This window comes from Camelus ferus, chromosome 1 (assembly GCF_009834535.1).
Source record: "Camelus ferus isolate YT-003-E chromosome 1, BCGSAC_Cfer_1.0, whole genome shotgun sequence".
Taxonomy (NCBI): domain Eukaryota; kingdom Metazoa; phylum Chordata; class Mammalia; order Artiodactyla; family Camelidae; genus Camelus; species Camelus ferus.
In genome coordinates, this window is record NC_045696.1 from 112,028,240 (window position 1) to 112,049,551 (window position 21,312).

Consider the following 21,312-nt stretch of genomic DNA (forward strand, 5'->3'; position numbering starts at 1 on the left):
TCAGATTTGCTAAAAGTTACAAGAATAGTAGAAAGAATACTTTCCCTGGGTAACCCTTGACTCCGATTCACAAGCCTTAATATTTTGCCACATTTCCTTCCCCTCTCTCTCTCTCATTTCACACACACACACACACAAACACACTCCTTCTGAACTATGGAGAGTTGGTTGCAGACAGCAAGAATAAGAACATGCTTTTATGTAACCACAGCACATGATCAAAGTCAGGAAATTTAAAGTTGACTTAATGAGATATCCTAATCTACAGTCTATATTCAAATTTCAATATTTGTCCCCAAAATGTCTCTTATAGGAGCTTCCTTCCACTCCAGGACCCTCGGGGCCATGTCCTGCACTCAGCTTTCATGTCTCTGCCTGTCTTTCATAATCTTGGCATCTTTGAAGAGTACTAGTTAGTTCTGTTTTGTTCTCTAATTGGGTTATTTGCTTTCTTATCACTGAGTTTTCAGAGCATTTTCTACAATCTGGATATAAGTCCTTATCAGATGTGAGATTGGTAAATATTTTCTCTTCATTGGTGACTTGTCTTTTCATCAATTTCACGGTGTCTTTTGAACAGCAGACATTTCTAATTTTGATGAAGTCTAATTTCCTTTTTTTTTTTTTTTCCTTTTTTGGATCATAAGCATGAGTCTTGAACTCATTCTCGTTGGACCAGCCTAGGTTACATGTTCACCCTGAACTAGTGACTGTGGCTGGGACAGAAACATACTGATTGGCTGGAGTCAAATGACTTGATCCAACCTTGATATCTTCCCTGAAGTGTACAAAGTCAAGAGGTGGAAAAGCATATTAAAGCCCTGGGTACACTTAGGGAAGGTGAGGGACAGGATGGATGCTGGGTGGACCACCAAGGAAATATCCCCTAATCACAGCTCTCAGGAGAGTGACAGTCAGCCAGCTGTGCACCCTCGGGCAGCGCTGCCCGCCTCTGGGTTCTTCCCACCTCAGCCAGCCTTCCCCACTATGGCCACATGTCCCAATTCCAAAATCCAAGAGCCTCTGACCCGAACATAAGTCTTCAAACCCCACTGCTGGACGGTGGCTTTTCATCCCACATTCATCAAGGACAGTAGGCATGGGCTCAGCACCTCCAGAGCCCCTCAGAGCACCCAGCCTTGTGCCCCACTCAGACCCCCAAGTGATGGGATGAGTGGGGATCAGCACCCTGGCACACATCCCTGCATCTTCCAGAGACCAGCCTGAGCCAGGCCATTTGCCTAGCATTTTCTCATGACCTTCATTTGAAAGCACCAAGGAGAAAATATAACTAAAGATTTTTTTGTGCCCTATACACTCTGCTTGTATCAAAGCATGTATAGTTCAAATCCCCACAATCAAATGATCATGGACCACTAATTTTTAATATATTAAAATGTTCTCTTCTGAATTAATAAAGTGTATAATTGTTTGGAGGAGGACGTAGTGTGGAGGAAAAAAGCTGAATCAAGTTCGGAAAAATGCCAACGTGCCAAGTTTCTAAATGTTTCTTCGACAGCAAAGTTTTACGCTCTCTCCTCTCTGAAAAAGGTACATTATTGATGAGGGTTACTATTCATGCCTCACCTCTCATTTTATTCTCATCCAAACAGGCAAAGCTCTTTATTCCTATCATCAAGATGGGGAAATGGAGTCTCTGAGTGGCTGTGGGACATGCTCGGGTGACTGGGGGCTTGGAGATACAGAGCTGGTTAGTAACTGCTCTGGAAGACAGTCCACCGTCCACAACACCCAACAAATACCATTCGAGTTCTATCCAGAAATCCCCACAGTTATGCGATTTTCATGCTGTCTCTGTTTACACCTACCATTAGCAAGAATATATCATTAGTGTCATGTCTGAATTCCACGCACCGGCATCCTCCACAACTTGATTTTGGAAGCTGAGCAATCATATTTATAGATAAGGCAAAGGCAAAAGAAATCTCTGAGACTCCACTTACATTCTTTGGACATTCCCACTTCAAAGCACTTCTGGAGTCGACAGTACTGGCATCGATTCCTGGTGACTTTATTAATGACACAGTTCTTATCTCGGTGACAAGTGTAAATCATGTTCTTCTGAATACTTCTGCGGAAAAACCCCTGCAAGCAAGCAAGAAGATGAGAAAACTAAGCAAAACTACTGAGCTTCACGAGAAATCAAAGCCAACCTTATCAATGCATTGGCTGCTCGTTCTGAGTAATGAAGTGCTGGCAGCAGAGAAGTGAACTTATTTCAGCCTTAAAACCCTTGTGAATTATGAATACTCAGGTCTCCCTTTGCTGCAAATCAGAAAGCCCCTTTTAACTGAAACTGGACATGACTGTTACTATCTTACTAAAAGAAAATTAACACTAAGCTGATTTACTTGGAAAACATAATGCGCAGCGGGGTTCCCTCCAAACAGACTTCACTTCCTAGGTGGCTCCCTTGCTGGCCAGAGTGATGTCAGGTGAGTCCACTTTCAAGAAACTCAATAGAAGAAGTATTGCAGAAGAAATTATATGGGTCACGAAAGAATTAGGTCTTTTCAAAGGAGTCTTCTCCAAATTCTTTAACACATTTAGCTCTTGTAATGATATTTAAAAGGTGATTTAATTTACAGTGTTTAGAAAAATATGATCCAAGATTGGAAACAAGGCAGAAAAATGAGCTGTGATGTCCAAAATGACAGCTACTAATCACATGTGGTTATTTACATCAAAATGAATGAAAATTAAATAAAATTAGAAATTCGATTCCTTACTTGTACCAGCCACATTTCAAATGCTCAACAGCCACAAATGTCCAGTGGTCACCCCACTGGGCAGCACACGTACAGAATATTTTCATCATCACAGAACGTTCTGTTGAGCAATGCGTACACAGCACTGACTGACAAACTTACCTGAGTCATCTAACGGTCTAGGGAAATGCAACTTCCTTTGACTTACTGTTTATTATTGATTGGACCCTGACTCTGTAAAGATTGTAGAAGACTGGTAAATTACAAGTCACATCTGGCTAGTATAGTTCCAAAGATTTCTGCCTGGTTGAAATATAACCAAAGATGATTTTTTCCCCTCACTTATTTCTTCCTTCCTTCCTTCCCTCCCTTTCTTTCTTTCTTTCTTTCTTTCTTTCTTTCTTTCTTTCTTTCTTTCTTTCTTTCTTTCTTTCTTTCTTCTCTTCTTTCTTCTTTCTTTCTTTCTTTCTTCTTTCTTCTTTCTCTTTCTCTCTTTTCTCTTCTCTTTTTCTCTCTCTTCTTTCTTCTTTTCTTTCTTTCTTTCTCTCGCTCTCTCTTCCTTCCTTCCTCCCTTCCTTCCTTCTTACCTCCCTACCTACTTGGGTATTTTTCTCATATCCTTCTCTGAACCAGCTTTTTCATCCTACTGTTTCCTTCCTTAATGAGTTAAGTAAATCTTCAACATATGCTTACTGCATGTTTGAATACATTACAGGTTTTAAAAACTTTTTGAAAATAACCTTTTGCACTTAAAGAAGCAACTTATCCTGATTTTTGTGACACACTGATGAAATAAAGCAGACTTCAGGCTCCAGGAGCACAGTCTCCAGCTTCTCCTCTCTGTCCTCCCCACCTCCTCACACAGCTTTACAGACAATAGGTAACTGAATGATGCTTGTTAATGCACAGATGAATGAATAGTGAGTGAAGGGTATACCAGTTGTCTCTTCTCTTCTAATCGCCCAACAAAAACTTCTCTGCTGCTCTGAGCATTAAAAGCAAGGAGTTTTACTTTATCAGTTGGGATGTGACTTTTACCTCCATTAGACACAATGCTCTTGAATGTAAGAAATCCACCACCAAATGTGAACAGCAAATAAGAGTCACCATCTGAGTTCAACTTTCCCGGTAGTACATTAACACTCCAGGAGCCAGAACTAAAAACATTCACAGCTAAAGCACATTAGCAAAGAAAGCTCATGTAACACCCATTGTTTGGGATATTTACGTGGGCACCCTAGGATTTTAATGTCTAAATAAACATATTTTTACTGGCATAGTTCAACTGTAAACACCTGGAAATCTTGTTTAAGGTTGCAACTTCTGTCACATCCCAGACACACATTTTTTCCAAGAAAACATGGTTTATTTTTGTACCTCTGAAGCTACAAATATGCTCAGAATCTGAAATAACAGGTTATAAATACTCTGAAATTCTAAGAGAATCTGTGCAGCATGGTCACCTGAAACATATCTTTTCCTGCAAAAAATACCTACAGGACACTTTTGGCTGCCAGATGTACAAACTCAATTTACAGACACTTCACTGCTCTCCTGCCAAGAAACACTGACACATGGAAGAACCGGTCTTTTTTGCAAATGTGTAGCAAGTGAGATACGGACAAAGGTGAGCTCCTCCATCTATTAAAAAGCGAATATTCGTTCAGCAAATTCTTACTGAGTGAACACGGAGGAGAGAAAACTATCCTGTGACACCCAGATGAAAGAAGAAGAGAGAATTAAGAACTATATATGTCACCAATTATCCAGGCAGTGTGGTTCAGTAACAATGACGACAGAAACGAAATAGGGCTTCTTGGTTTTCCAAATCAGATTTTTGGCTGGATTTCAGGAGAAGGTCTAAGTTTCAGTAAATCATTTCCACCAAGGTAGAATACTTGCTGACTAAAATATATGCTGTGAGGTATTTTTATACATGGGTTGGGTAAACAGAAATGCCCTCGGAGGCCAGAAATGCCCTCGGAGGCCAAGTACCTCCTCCTCAGCAGGTACTGTGACTTGTTCTATAAACCTCCTTTCCTCCTAGATTACTTCTTCCAGGACCTCAAGTGTGCGTGTGGCACAAGAGTCCCATGCCACCAAAATTTTATCTACTTAATATTTTTATTTAGGTTGACTCTTGTTTTATGTATAACATGATTTAAAATGGAAACCTTTGACCTCTGGCTTAATTTAAAAACCAGCACCGACTGCCGATATCAGAAGGCACTGATAAAATAAATAAGACGAAGTCAGACCAAACAATAATCAGACATGATTTCACTCTCACTGGATCCTGGGTCTGCAGAAGGCTTGGAGCCCAGGTGTCCTCACTCCTGGCTCAAAGGGAGAGTCAGGAACAAATCAGCACTGACTTGCGACTTCTCCACGAGGAATCTGGGCAAAATAAACATGTTTCTCACTATGTGAGTCGATGAGGTTTAAAGCCACGATTCTGTCCCACCTAAAATTCGGAGCCTCATAATTTGGGAAACAAAACTGTAGCCCAAGCTTGTCAAATGTCAAATGGGCTCCAGAAGCACCGAGTTCGAGTGTGATAGTTCTTCAAGCTAGTAGATGGGTAGGGATACGTCTGGAGGAAAAAAGACGGAAAGGCTGAGCATTATAGACAAAGGATTTGGCCGTAGCTGGAGAGCAAGCCCAGGGAGAGAGGAGGCAGGAGGGGCAGAGGAAGAGCTGCGGTGGGGAAGCTGGTGGCGGGCTTAGGGAAGTCACTGCCTCGGGGCCAGGCACGCTCATCTCATAAGGGAGGGGCTGGGTGGCTGATTTCCAACACCCTTGCCAGCTGTCCAGGTCTGGGATTCCAAGTGTGTCATCACATGGGGGAGTCACAAGTTGGAATGGCTTGGGCATGAGGATGAGGGGGTTTCTGTGGGCAAAGACAATGACCCAGGAGGAGGTGGTGGAGGGAACCAAGGAAGGGGAGACCCTCCACACGGATGGGTAACAACTGCAATTTCTTGGGAGCCTGTGGCTTAAAAGATACCAGCTAGAGGGCCTTCAGATGGCTTCCCCTTTATCTTGGAGTGGAGTCGTCACCACACCTCTGTGAGGTCCTCTGTTGGGTGTCTGTGGCCAGACTGAGGCTGGAGTGTTCATTCGGGCTCATGGCTCACGGATGCTGGTTGTAAGTCTGAGGGCCCGGTTTTCTGACACCAAGTTTAGAGTTGCTGATGTCATGGTTTTACTCTTTCACTTTCCAGAAACATCTTTCTTCTGGTAAACACAGAAAACTTCTATCAGGTCTTGAAGATGTATGTCACCTCATCTAGGAAGCCTCCTCTGATGGATCCAAGCACACATGAATGCTTCCTCTCAGATAACCTTGGTCCTTTGCTTTTCCTTCCATATTACACCTATTCAGTATGATACTTAAAATTTTAAACAATGGGACCATCCACTTCAGAGGTTACACAGGCAAGATGGGGGAACAGCCTCAGGGGGCCAAACAAATGGGCTTCACAGATTTCCACAACTGGGTGTCGCAGGAGCACCACCAAGCGTGGCATCTTTCTTGCTGGGATTCAGGCCTCCCTGACCCCCTGGTCAGGAAGGGGCGTGGGGGCCGGCTCCCTAGGACTAGGGCGGGCAGGGCGGTGGGCTCCAAGATGGCCTCAAGGCCATGTTTAACTGTCTTCCCTGGAATCACCACAGTGGATTTGGGTGGGGGAGAGAATGACTCCAGGCAACGTTAGTTAAGAACCGGTAGGAAAATATTTCAACATCTAGTGAAACTGGATTGGTACATATCAACTGCATATCCCCAGGACTGGGCTGGAACCCGACACATGGTAGATATCCAAGAAGCAGCTGTTGATTGAATGAATGAACAATTGCCATCCTCAGCTATAACCAGAGCCAGAGTGATTGCCCTGGGTGAACTACACCTTAATTCCATCAAACAGTCCTCAGTGTTAATGTATTCCTTGAGGATATTTGTACTTAGGAAAGTAAGCAACCAGATTCCTCCCAGACTAGAAGAACCCACCGATTTCAGTTGTGATCAGTTTAGTCAATCAGGACTTCTGCTGTTTAGCCATTGTCTGTGGTTGGTTAGCGATGACTTCTACTGCTGATCATAACTTCCGTTGGTGAATCCTGACTTCTCTACGTTAACTTTTTGCTGGTTTCCTTATAATTTTTGGTTAAGCATGACTCCTGTTGTCTAGTGATGGCTTCTGGGGATTAACCATGACTTCTATTGTTTGTGACAGTCAACAGCAACACAATTAACACTCTAATTAACTCGATCAAGAAGGTAGACCCACATCACAAACTGAGTCCAGTGTTTTCTAACCATGGATCTTCCAACCTTTCTTACCTCATGCTCTTCTGCTCTTGCTACCAAAGAGCTGGGGTACAACCCCCAAAATATTCAGGGTGGAGAAGGCCACATGTGCATGAGAGCCATTAGCTCCATGTCTTTGCGATAACTAGGGAATGCCCATGTCCTCCTCAGATAAAGTCTGTCTCCCCTTGGAGATACTTGGAGATACTTGAGAGATCAGTCTAGAACTCTAGATACCAATCTTCTACTATCTACGGGGCAGGAACAATCCTAAATCAGAAGGAAGGGTAACTGTCTCTTTTAAACCTACATATTGTCCTATACTTAAATACTTAAAATTCACAATTCCCTTGATGGACAAGTCAAATGTCCAAAATCTAAACAGGACTTGGAGAACAGCGACTCATCTCTCTCCCTTGTCCATATTTTGCTATGAGATTAGGTTGGGCCACCTTCCCTCCCTGATACTCTCACATTATTGCTCTAATTCTCATCATTTTCTCCCCATTCCTGGGCCCTGTTTCACCTTCTAGTTTTCAGAGATCATCACATGTAATATTTCTCACCCTCTTCCAAAGGGGGTGATTTTTTGGTTGGCTAGACAGTGGGCTAGTGGTTAAGAATTAGGCTTTTGCTTGGATGTATGTGGATTTAAACTCTGACTCTGCCCCTTACTATCTGTATGATATTGAGCAAGTTACACTAAGGCCTCAGTTTCCTCACCCACAAAATGGGGATAATGAAAGTAACTCCTTCACAGGATCACTGAGTACACCCAATCAGGGAACACATACAAACTGTTAGCACAATGCCCAGCACAGAGCAACTGCCCAATGAATGGTAGCTTTTGTTATTGGCAAAACCTCTTTTTCTAAAGCTTTCTTCTGGACAATTTCCAATATACATTTTGTGTTTAAAATAAAGATTCCCAAATAAGATACAATACTGTTCTGAATCTCTGGACAATACAGGCTATTGTGGGCAGACAGCCTCATGATTCTAAAGACTCATTCACGTATTGGCCCATTCATTCAAGGCCAATGAACAGGGGTGGAGGTGGTGGGCTCCCACGGGGCGCACAAAGATGGGTCACGCACAGCTCCTGCCCTTTCTCTGTCTACCAGGAGCATTAAGTCAAGTGAACCAAGCAGTGTGATGAGAACTCTAATGGAAGCAGAAAGTGAAACAATGCCCAGGTCAGTGCCTGGCACACAGTAGGCACACATAAATGATTGACAGAGTAAAGGCCATAGGAATTCAAAGGAGTCAGAAGGAGTTAACACTTGATCCCAGCTCCAAGGAAGGAGTAGGATTTGAAGGAGAAGCTTTCCCCTGAGGAGAATTAGGGGTGAGCAGAGGCAAGGGTGAGGAAGGACAGGGAGGGGTCAGTAGTCCAGGATGGCAGAGACATGAGTGATGGAGTGTGTGTGTGTAAAACGCAGCTGTGACAATGGGCTGACGTGCAGACTGGGGACGATCATGAAGGCCACACCAGGCATTTACTGGGAAGGCACTCACTCTTCCATGCAAGGAGGGGCTGGGGTCAGAGTGAGATTCTGCCAAGATGGTTCAGGAAGCTGTGAATCACTGATTTCATCATGCATCAGTTTAACACACAGTAACGTAGACAGTGAGCTCTGGGTATCAACACAAATACCTAACACCCTCAGCCTGCCCTCCAGTCTGAGAAGCGAGTCCAGGAATCCTTGATTTCTGAAATGACAGTACAGTTTGCTGACTCGTATTTAATCACAAAATTGCTCGCAAGAATTCAGACTGTGGTGTTTTGGATGGAAACTGCTTTTTCGCATTTAAGCCCCTTACATCACGTTTAACAAATGTAGAAAGTGTAGATCGTTTGAAGAAAGGAGCTAAGTAAAAACTTTTTCTTTCTTTTTTTTTTTTAAAAAGGCAACTTGGCTCCATATCAGTCACAAAAAGCATCGGGTCAGGAGAAATTCACTCAGAAAATTAGCGTGTGGGAAGCACACCTGTTTGCATCGAGCTTTTGTAGAGTTAATGTTTATCCCATGCAAAGTTCCAAAGGATAATTTCTCCTTCCAGATGAGAGAAGAGAAAGGGAGGAGTGTCACTTGGTCGCTTTCCCTCCATCATTAAGAGGAATATATTTCAATGCCATCTCAGTCAAAGAGTCAGCAGGCGGCTGCCCCAGGGAGCTGTTCCTCTGGGCGGCATGGCCAGCCGGGCAAGGTCTGGGTCCAGATCCAGGTCCAAGTCCTGGTCTGGGTCCAGGTGTGGGCCAGTCCAACACAGAGCTACAATTCCACTTCCAGCCAGGAGCAGAGACACTGCTGGTTGGAGGTGAGTGTGGAATAATCCCATCACAGCCACTTTGGGAAACCCGGTTTTCAGACCAGGAAACACGTTGCCTTAAACAAACAAAAAACAGCCTGCAGAGTGAGTGGAAGTCTATGCGTGACAACTTTGGGGAAGTTATTAATAGCCCGATTTGGGGGGAGAAAGAGAAAAGTGAAGACCTTTTCACCCCACTGAAAGACAATGGGTGCGAGGGAGGGAGAAAGTAGAAAAACAGCCCACTATTTTGATGACAAACAGGGCGCTTCCTCCCGAGCAGGGAGGGCGGGCATGAAGGTAGCACGGGGAACACCGAGCAGTCAAGTTGAGGGGGCTGCTCGGAGCCAAGAAGGGAAAACACCGTAAGGTTCATACTCCAAACAGAAAAATCGAGATGTCCCAAGAGGTGGAGGCTTAGAGTTGTTTATTCTTTTGTTTAAAAAAAAGTCCCTGGCAGGGCAAGGTCCCACTTTTGGGAATTTTAGTAAAGACGACTGGATGACAGCAGTGCAGGCTGACAGCTCCGATGTCTGACGGCTGCGGCTTCTGTGAGGTAGCCTCTTCCCTGCTCCCTGGGAAAGGGTCTCTCCTGTCCTTTCCCTTGGATCCTGACCATGCACCTAAGGCCCAACTATCTCCTTTCAGCCCCCTTGGACCAGAAGTTCCCTGAGCACGTGCACTCTTGCCTAGGTTAGAAAGGCAAGCCTTGATCTGGAGAGATGCCTGGAAGACGGTTCGACAGAAGGTGATGACTACAGATATAGCAAAAACCATCATCTCTGTGGGAACTAGTATTTCCTGCAGAGTGTTTTTATGGCCTTTTCCTGGACTTTGTCAGGTGAGCCCCTGAGAGCTCAACCCCTATTAGACCCAGAGGCCAATGCTCTCCATCCTTCTGATCCCCACTTAATAAAACTCCCTGGGAAAACCAACACAGAGGCTGCCTGAGTTCTCACTGCGAACCTGAACTCACGACATCAGAGATCAAGGTTTAAACCTCAGAAGTTTCCCGGGTCCCCGGAGGGCACGGAGCCAATGCGCTCAGTCCACCTTGTTCTTTATTTTAGAGGAACGTGATCCGGGGAAGAAATGCTACCAGGTAATATAAACTTGGGAAACAACAAGTAAGATGAGAGTAATTGGTTGGACAAAATGTCTTTCAATTTAGGTGAAAAAAATAGCATTTTATATTTCCAAAACACGATGTTGGATAAAATTTAAAGTGACCAACTATTAGATAAGTCTGATTGATTCTTATAACCAACCCCCACCTCCATTTCAACTGGTAGGCAGCCAATCGATCAGGTTTGGGGGCCAATAACCCCAGACAAAATTTGTGGGGAGAGAGTTTCACAAGGCAAGTAAACACTACTGGTTAAACTGGCTGTTTTTAAAAAGTGCAAGTGTGTGGCCTGGGCAGCCACATAGTCCCATCCTTGGAAGGGTCCTGCACTCGGTTTACGAATCTGCTGTCACTGTCTTGAAATTCAGGACAGGTTTTGAACAAGAGGCAAGCATTTTCATTTTGTACTGGGTCCTGCAAATTATGCAGGCAGTCCTGGCTCTAGAAGATCATCTCCAGCCAATGAACGGTTCCAACCCTCTTCCTTGGTCAGGACCTAGAAGCCCTGGGTAGCCTCTCTTCTCCTCCTGGTGACCTTAAGGCTAGTTTTTTGTTGCTGTTGTTTTTTGTCTTTTTTTTTTTTTTTCTGATTGATTCTTGTCAGTGGTTCTTTTTATGTTTAATAGTTGATTTATAATATTGTGTTAGTTTCAGGTGTGCAGCAAAGTGATTTGGTTATGTATATAACCTTCCTTTTTTCAATTATTTGCCATTATAGGTTATTACAAGATGTTGAATATAGTTCCTGGTGCTCTACAGTAGGTCCTAGTTATTTATCTAAGGCTAGTTTTGAGACTGTGGATCGGACAGAATTAAGCAAACCTACCACAATCACCCTTATTCTCCCCAGCATCTCTTCAGGATGCTTCTGAGCAATTCTGTGGCCCCAGAAAGAGCCAGAAGGGAAATCCATTCAGAAGGTATTTGATGCTCCACACGGGGCTGGATTTCCCACGTGGATAGGGGACTTCGGAGGGGGCTGGGAGGGGCAGGAAGAACACAAAGAACTTTTTCAGAATTGGATGAAATTTCCTTCCAAATAGCATATATTTTAGGTGCAACCTCAGGAGGGTATCCAGAAGCTCATCCAGATGCCCCCTAGATGTCTCTGACTCCCACTGAGAGCCACCAAATTAAAGAATAAATTAGAAAGAAGGTGAGGAGTATGAGCGTGAGCAGTTAATCTGTTATCCAAAGAATTTCTGTATAGCAGGTTAAATATCACAAATACAGCATTGTGGGACCACGTTCCCTCTTTTCAAGAATCTGCGTAGGAAGAAAAACGATGAAAGAGGGGAAAAAATGTAAAATGGATGATTTCGCTGGGCTCCACATAGATTTCTTTCAATCTGGTCTTGAGAATTTACTTTAAAGCAACTAAAGACATCTGTTTTCTAGATTACTTGGGTCAGTTATTTTGTGCCCTTCCACAGAGAAACCCACAGTTACCGATTTGTCGTCAGGATTCCTCTAAGTATAACAGGGCAAGGAGCCAGTGCATTTTACGTTTTTTAATTCTTAATTCTTTTACTGAGAAAATGCACCAAAATAGCTCCTCAGCCAGCGCCCGGGAGTTAGCAGACCCCAGCTGCTTTACACATTAATTACTAAATCGCTTCTGGACCCAAATTCAAGATCTTCATGTGTACTGAAGAGGGGGGAAGGTAAGCAGGGGACAGAGCCAAAACGCATTCAAATAGACTTAAACTCTTTGCAGAGGAGCATGAAATTTTAAATCTCTTTCAGAAGTCCGGTACGCAGCCTGTCACCACCCACAAAGCCAGGACTCGGCTCTGTCACAACATGCTGGTTGATGACAATGTACGTCTCATGGCCACTCTGCATATCACACGATTCAAAGGCCTCTCACTGACACCGATCATTACGATGCACCTGCATTGTTCTGTGATGTGAAGAAGGGGCTCAATTAGAAAAGGAAAAAAAATGCTTGTCCAGAACTGGTTGTACTTTTTCCAAGTTCACTGAATTTTCAGGACTGTTCAGGGATCGTTCCTCTGGAATTTTTCTCACTTATTTTATATGTGGTTACGTCCTGAATCTGACGTGCAAAGGAAGAAATCATAGACGATGTGAGAGCAGACGCGGGAAAGCTGGCAGGCATTCACGTTTAAGTCTTCAAGAGTCTGACAGCTGTAAAATCATGGGCACTTATTGGACAGAGCTGTCGGCTTCTCCTCGCCACAGCCCCTGCTCTGACAGAGCACAATCTCGCCAACAATTTATAGAGAAAGTACTGCTTAAGCTCCAGCTCTCAAAATGGATTCTGTCCTTGTATGGAGAGGCCGTGGTGACTCCAGGCTAAGACCCGATCCTGCACGTTCCCCCAAATCCACGCCCTCTGAACGCTGAGATCATCACTGGTGTAGAGCCCACCTGCCCCTCAAAGTTGCCCCTGTCCTTTGTCCAGTCCTGTGTTTCCAAGCCTTCCACACTGAGAACATTCTCTGTCTCCTCCAAGCCTTCACACATGCTGTTCCCCATGACTCAAAAGTCCTTTCCCCACCTTGCCCTTTAGTTCATGATACAACCCCAGAGAGAGGGTCAGGCTCCCGTGAATCCTACGGTGTCAGAGCAGCACACCCTGTGGTAACATCCACCCCACAGCCCTGCCGTGACTGGGTTTCATGCCTTCCTCCCTCAAAACAGGAATCCTTTGCAGGCAGTATCTTAACCATCTTTCTGATGGAGCACGTGCAGTTTTTATAATGAAAAAATAACGTGCTGCAAGTGATTTTGCTTTTTAAAGATCACATGGAGATTCCATGGAGAAGGAAAGAGAGGAAAAGAAAGATCAGCAGAGAAACTTAAATTCAATTAATAAACCACCAAAATTCTTTGAGCATAAGGAAAATAAGGGGAGTTCTGTTTTCAAGAGTGAAACTCCAGCAGCATAAATTCAGACAGCAGCCCCGACTTCGTGATTTACCTCAACCCTCCCTCTTTCCTACTCCAAATTAGTAAGGAATTGGCTCAGATTTCACCCCCAGCTCCTCTTTCTTGATCTTTAAAATTAAAATACAATATTATGTCAGCACAGTGCCAAGGTCTGAAATCGAATAGGTCCCCGATGCAGAAGGTAAAGTTCTTTTCAACCGCGTGAACTTGCCTGCAATTAGCACATTACAGCTTCCACCCAAGCACCATGCATTATAAAAACGCACTCTGGGGCTGCTGCTCTTGGAGACCTTAACTTTTGTGCTTTCTGTGCCTATTTTATAAGAGAAAATTTGGCAGAACACACACAATTAATTTTGTACGTGTTATTTCTCTGCTCTTCCATCTCATCCCTGACTCCAGTTGATAAAAGGGGTGGCCGCCTTCTGATTACACTGGAGAGCAGGGCAGAAACAGTCCCGGTCATAAAAGAGGTACCTGCCAATTAGTTAGACTGTTCTCCGGTTTTCAATTAAAGGCAGCCTAATGGATGGAGGGGGACATGTTTTATTTTCCCTGACAGAGCCCTTATTTTTAAACTCTTAGTTTCATGTTCCAAAATTGCTGGCTTTAGACAGAAGAAACACACATCTTGAGTGAAAAGCTGGATGTTCACTTTCTAGTTCCTGTATCATCATTACATTTTCCTCCTCAGTGGCTCCTTCCCACTTGGCCTCACCAAGCCCCACCACTGGGGATGGGCTTGCAGCGAGGTCCCCGTTGGAAAGGAGGGGTGTCAGGTCCCACGCTCCCCGCCAGCAAGCCTCCCAGGAGCCCGGGGGTTCTTCACTCTACTCTGCTCCCTCCAATTGATCACTCCACGGAACTCCATTTCCCCTTCCAATTTTCTGCAGAAGGACAAGGAAGATAACTTGGAAGGGTGTGTTGATTTTGATCTCATCTGAAAGAACTTCAGTCTCTCTTAAGCAGCTGCCTGTAGATGGAATCAGAGAATTATTTTCCTTAGATCAAACAGGACTGAAAATTTCCTTGGACATGGTTGGCCTTCTTCCTTGGAACACACACGTTTTCAGGGCTGATATTTTTATCCAGAGTTTTCTCTAATGAATAATTAGGAGCTGTCCACAGGCAGGTGTAGGAAAAAGAGCTGAACCCCCATAAATCATGACCACCTGACACGTAAGCACCAAAGGACTGAATGACTTTTTGTTAATAGTTTAGCAGTTTTGTTTCTGCGGGACAGCACTGCCACTAGACTTCGGGGATTTGTAGGGGCAAAAGGGAGTTAGAGCTGCTGGATAAATCCTTTAGGGTTGGACCACTCACCGTCTCAGGGCTGGAAAAGCTGCTGTGAATCACATGACCCTGGTCATTTGGGACAGAATGCATCTCAGGAGGGTAAGACATAAGACGTCATGTAGTAATTCCCATTTGTTTTTAACATCACCTGAGGTCTACTTGGTTTACCCAAAGTCGGCTGCAAGATACCCCTCAGAACTGAACATTACACCTCGGTGAGCATAAGAGACCTTGTGAAAACACTGGGCAGTGACACCGAAGTGGCACTTTAACCCTGCCAAGATAATGGAAAGGACTTTTAGGAGTCCCTCAGAAGGAGATACTCAATTCATCTGTCATTTCTGGTTGCTAAGCGGCTTTTACGAAGCATTTCAGAACATCATCTCTTTTAATTTTTCTTTTCTATCCGCACTGTGCTTCACACATATCCCAACTCGAATCATGGCCCCTCGCCTTGTTATCTTAATGGGGGCAGGATAGGGTGTCCCGAGGCCCTTCCGCATTAGATGTCCTCATTTACAGATTGAGGAAAAGAGTGCCGATCATGAATTATTTAAAATCTATTGTATCCGTGTGTGTTCCGTAAGCATTCACTACCGGCAAAGCAGCCCGATTATTTTTCACTTTTAATTGTGTTGATACCTTATCTGCACTGTTGAAAGGGGAGAGTGGTAGGGGACACCACCTCACACGCTCAGGGATGGAGAAACTATGGGGCCTCTTATTTAAAGCCAAAGCCACCTGCTTAGTGGATGTACTGTTAATACACTGCTAAGGAAGGGAAAACCTGGAGTAGCTATTTTCATCTGTAATGTGTGTCTGTTACTGTGTCAAACATGAATGAGGGAGGACAGGGCCAGGTTCCTTAAAGAAGCTCTTAGCTGAGTGGACCAGTGACAGTGACATGACAGACACAAAGGCAGCATCGCATGTGAGTGAGGAAGAGTGTGAAGGAGATAGGAAGGGGGTCGCCCAGCATGCCTCCTCCTCCACCCACCAAATCTCAGGTGTGTCATAAGACGCATTAGCTGAGACCACTGCTAGGTGTACTTGGAGACCTGGTCCTAAACTGAAGAAAATATTTAGAGCAATGAAAATATATTTAGATAATCAAGTTACCTATCTGTGATTGGATCCTGATTGAAATAAAATTGTGCACAGGATACAAGGATTTATTACTAGAAATTAAAAATGTGCCCTAATCTCCCTCATCCCTTTTGACTCCCCAAGACCATAATCAAGAAATGCAAGACATGGAAGCAACTTAAATGTCCATCGACAGATGACTGGATAAAGAAGTTGTGGTATATTTATACAATGGAATACTACTCAGCCATAAGAAAGAATGAAATAATGCTGTTTTCAGCAACATGGAGATCATCATTCTAAGTAAAGTAAGTCAGAAAGAGAAAGAAAAATACCATATGCTATCACTCATATGCAGAATCTAAAAAAGAGAAGAAAGAAAGGGCACTAATGAACTCATCTACGAAACAGAAACAGATTCAGACATAGTAAACATAGTAACAATAGTAAACAATCTTATGGTTACCAGGGGAAAGAGGTGGGAAGAGATAAATCTGGGAGTTTGAGATTTGCAAATGTTAACCACTATATATAAAAATAGATTAAAAAAAACAAGTTTCTTCTGTATAGCACAGGGAACTATATTCAGTATCTTGTAATAATTAATGAAAAAGAATATGAACATGAACATATGAATGTACAGGCATGACTGGGACATTGTGCTATATGTACACCAGAAAGTGACACATTGTAACAGACTATACTTCAATTAAAAAAAGAAAAGAAAAATGCCTACAGGTACTGGATATCAATATATGGTCAGAAAGTATCTCCCAATATCTGAATTTAAAATATCCTCTCCAGATACAGCAACTCGGGGATTTATTTGGGTGAATCCACAGATAGTGACTGTAGAATCGTTCTGATGTCATTTGTTAAGTCGAAGGCTTGTCTTAACCCTCTAGTTTTGTATCCTCAGCACCACATCTGGTACCTGACCTGGTTTATCTGCTCCTCTGGATGGGTGGAGGGCTGCACGGGGGAATGACCCAGTTTGCCAAAGGTCCTCTGCCAGAGTGGAGGTACAGCCGAGAGGAAAAGCACCAAGAGGGGTTCCATCCAAAAGGCGTTTGTGGGTCGTTTCCGCTCTGCCTCTCACTGGCTTTGGGACCCCGGTAAACGGTTGAATTACTCTTGTGGTTCCGTTTCACACATCTGAAATCACCTCTACCCACCTTCCAGCGCCGATGTCTGAGATTTCCAAGAGTCTGAACAAGGGAACAACACATTCGCATGTTCCCAGTATGAGCACGGGTCCATGCCCTTTGTGGGGTGGGTCTGGCTTGGTGGGATAGAAAGACATGAAGAAAACCAAAATCTCCCACCTGTGGGTCCTTCCCCAACAAAGTCAAAATCCAGCAAACAGACAACGCCCAGCAAAATACCCAAGTCCACAGCAGGACATGAAAATGAGCGCGTCACGTGTGACACGGGTGAGTTCCACGCCCACACTGTCAGCCGCTTTAGCGAAAGCCCAGGGTTGGCCCCTACACTGTTCACACCCTGCAAACCCCACCACCCCAAGCCCATGTGAGCTTAACAGTGAACTCTTGACCTTCCCAGCAATTATCCCCGGAATCTAGACAGACCCGTCATCACCTCAAGTCAGCATGTGAGCGGAGCCACGGCCAGGAGTGTTCTGCCCCTGCTCCCGAAGGGAACCCGGTAGAGGAAGAGGCTCCTGCCTTCCTTTCCATCTGGTTTCTCCAATAAAAGGGAAAAAAATAAATGGAAATGAAAAGTATACAATTAAAAAAAATTACATTTAACTTCCTTTGGCTAATGTCTCTAAGATGATTTTTGGCCTGGCAGGAGATTCCAGATGGGCTGTGTAATGGCTATAATTTAATACGAAAAACCGGAGTTCAAAGAAAACACATTTTTCCAAGTCAGAAGGTAGTGGGTTGTCTCACACTGTTTAATGCAAAACACCGGGACAAGTCACCACATTTCTTTTCTTATTGCACATTGGCCTTTAAACCTAATATCAGTGCGGCCAGACCCGAAGCCATCAAAACCAGAAGCTGTCACTCTCCGAGGTGGGACGGCACTGGCGCACGCTCGCCTAAAGGGCCAGAGACCACTCGCCATGCGATGTGCTTTCCTCCGGGGTCTCAGGATTTATACCACCAATTAAGGCCATAATGAGTGCCCCAGGTTGACCTCCAAGGAGCAAGAATTAATTAAGCACAGTATTTCTTAGTAAAGAATGACATTTCCCCAAACGAGTAATATAAGGGAGCCATATTTCCTGATATTACTGCGCTTCCACATACGACCCTTAATTGGTAACAAAAATAGAAGGATCCAGGAACATGGCTTAGTTTATGTTTTTAATTTGATAAGAAAAGAAAACAATCTTTACTTTTATCTTTGTTTAGGAGGCAGAGAGAGTGTTTTAAGTTTTATATATATATATATAAAGCCCCAAATTATTTACATTAGTCATATAATATCACTTCTTTTAATCACTAACATCAAGGCAAAAGAAGGAAGCCAGGGCTCATATTTATAATCTTCCCAGCTTTCAAAAAATGAAGTTGTGGTGGGGAAGGTATAGCTCAGTTGTAGAGTGCATGCTTAGCATGCATAAGATCCTGGGTTCAATCCCCAGTACCTCCATTAAAAAAAAAATACATAAATAAATAAACCTAATTATCTCCCCCCTCCAAAAAAAAGAAGAGTTGTGCTCTGAAACTATTTGCTCCCCAAAGTCCTTATGGTTCCATAAATTATGTAATGGGGTTTAAAAAAAAAAAAGGTTAAGGCTTTCTTTTGAGAACTACACTTTAGATAGTCTAATCGAAGGGGTTGGCAGACTCCTGCAAAGGGCCATACTGTAAACTTTGCAGATTGTGAGCCGTAGTCTCTGCTGCAAATGCTCACGTTGGCCACGGCTGGGTGAAAGCAGCTGAGACCGTCCATCAATGAGCCAGCATGGCGGTGTTCTCAGAAAACTTTATTCACGAGCTCTGCATCTGAATTTCCTATCATTTTCATGTATCATAGAATATTCTTTTAAATTTTTTTTCTAAGCTTTTCAGATGTAAAAAAATAGTCTTAGCTTTCAGCTGTACAAAAACAGGTGGTGGACCAGATTTAGCCTGTGGGCTATAGTTTGGCAACCTCTGGCCTAAAACTAATGTATATTTTTAAGTAATCAGTGAGGTCTGAGGAAACCCGATCTCTATCTCTCTCTTCCACATGCACAGACAGCCACACACACACGGATACACAGTCACACACAAATACTCCTAATTATCAACATCAGGGTCTCTGCGGCCATGGATGTGGTAACAGGAAAACTGTGGCTTCAAACATGTGTCTTTAGTGCTATGAACGGGACATGAAAAAAATCTTAGCCTTGAAGACACATTATGGGGGTGGTAGGAAAAAGAGATCTCCTTCCTCCCATCCTTTCTCAGGAAGAAAATTCCCACTCAAAATAACAAATCACGCCCTCCACTCCTTCAAGGAGTTAACGTAGCCAGCGTGAATCTGGAAATCCCTGCAGCCTACTTGCCAATTAATGTATTTAACTCTAAAGAGCAGGGGCTTTTTAATTTAGCCCATCCATCACTAACAGAACATTTTGGTAGAAAATATTAGGATTTCCAAATAACTTTATAGCTCCGTAAATTGCCAACATACCATCTGCAATTGAATTAACATTTATAACCAAACTGAAATAATAAATAAAGCAAATTACGCTGCAAATATTCGTGAGTGCCCAATATGCACTTGAGAACGATAATTAGCATTTTATAATCACGCTTCATTTTCTTTATCCAACTCCCTGTCACATTAATGATAAAATATTTTAAACTGTGCTCTATCAGCAAATGGCAGTACAATCTCGAGATTAGCCATTAACTAACTCGGAGAATGAAAACAGTTTGTGCTGCTGACATCACGCATCCAGAGAAGTTTCACTCACAATCACATCCTCCAGTCTCCCTGGCTCTTATCTCTGGGTTTGTTTGTTGGTGTTTTTCCCCAAGCTACCAAAACAAGGCTCAGAAAGCCAAGGCTTCCATTTGTACTATCCGAACCTCTATGGGAGCTGAAGGCACACTCTTTTGCTAGTAGGAAAGAAAGAAATAGGATTTTAAAAATTTATTATGCTCCTCTGATCTAGAAAACTGAAAGGGGTCTAGAGGTCAAGAAGCTTTAAGTCATTCAAATGGAATAACTCTGGTCCCCAAATAATTCTTTCCGAAGCGCTCTCTCATTACAATCTGACATCCTCGACTCTGGTATGTGTAATTTTTTCCCTAGCTCCAAATAAAAAGTAACTTGACCAAATAAATCCATAAAAAGTGCATATATATTTTTTTTCCCATGTAGACTTTCCACCAATTAGTAAAATTTCCCCAAAGTTTCCCATTATCTCCCTCCACAATCTCCTCTTTAAAATAACTGTGTCCAGTTGCTTTTGTGATGCTTTTCTGCCCTGTGCCCCTCCCCTGTTTGCACTTGGCACTTCAGGGTTTTCTCATTGGGTTGCTTGGCTCTGTGTGTAGCTCCCACATCTCTTTGGTTTAGTGCTGTTCTGCCTCAAAGTAGCCACTGGTCATAGGTGACTGTTGAACATTTGAGATTAGTCCAAGTGGAGATTTTTATAAGTGTGAAAGTAACTTCAAATTTTGAAGATTAAGTAAAAAAACAATGAAAAAATCTCTCAACGGTTTTACATCACTTAATTATTACAACGATAATATTTTGGATATGGAGTTAGATAGCATGTATTATTGAAAGTAACTTCACTTGTTCCTTTTTACTTTTTTAAAAACATGGCTACTCGATCACTTGAAGTGACACATCTAACTTGAATTGTGGCTAGTGTTACATTCTTATCGGGTGGCGTGTTCCAGTGAGTCCTAAATGCAATGATGCCCGGAATTCTGGGTTGATTACATGCTCTATTATTGACCAAAATGGTTTTTATTAAAAGGCCAAATCAAGTAAAGCTTTTCATCCAATAAATCCTGCATCAGTCCCATCAGGTTTCAGACACTTCAAAGAGCAGCAGACCTGGTCTTGCACTGATGCATAATCACATCTTTATTGAGAAAAGGTTTGACGAGCCAGACGTTCACTCGGAAATAGAGAGGGAGAGTGCAAATGATTCCATGGATTGTTGGGCTCAGCTTCCCCATGGGCCCAAGTCCTACAGGGAAAATGAAGGCTTGGAAGCCTTAGTGTAAAGGCAGTCCAGTGGTTGTGGGCTCAGGGCCTGTTGCTGAATGGCCTGAGTTCAAGTCCCATTTCTGCCTGTTATTAACTGTGTGATCTCAGATGGGTCACAACCTCTCTGTGCTATGCTTTCTTATCTTAAAATGAGGGTAGTAATGTTTTCTATTTCGTGGGGTTGTTTCAAAAATTAATGAGCCAATATATGTTAAGAACCTAAAACAGCATAAATGCTTAAAAACTATTAGCTGCTTCACTATTTACAATAGCCAAGACATGGAAACAACCTAAATGTCCATCAACAGATGACTGGATAAAGAAGATGTGGTAGATACACACAA

At 43.2% G+C, this 21,312-nt stretch overlaps 1 protein-coding gene across 5 annotated transcripts in view; it reads right to left on the reverse strand.

Moving 5' to 3' along the window:
- The window catches only part of RARB (retinoic acid receptor beta), a 374,673-nt gene that overhangs the window by 89,661 nt on the left and 263,700 nt on the right, over positions 1-21,312 (reverse strand). For all 5 annotated transcript variants that reach the window (XM_006176296.3, XM_014552023.2, XM_006176298.3 and 2 more), the window contains exon 3: positions 1,965-2,106. In XM_006176296.3, the coding sequence (XP_006176358.1) occupies positions 1,965-2,106 (142 nt within the window). The remainder of the gene's footprint in view (positions 1-1,964; positions 2,107-21,312) is intronic.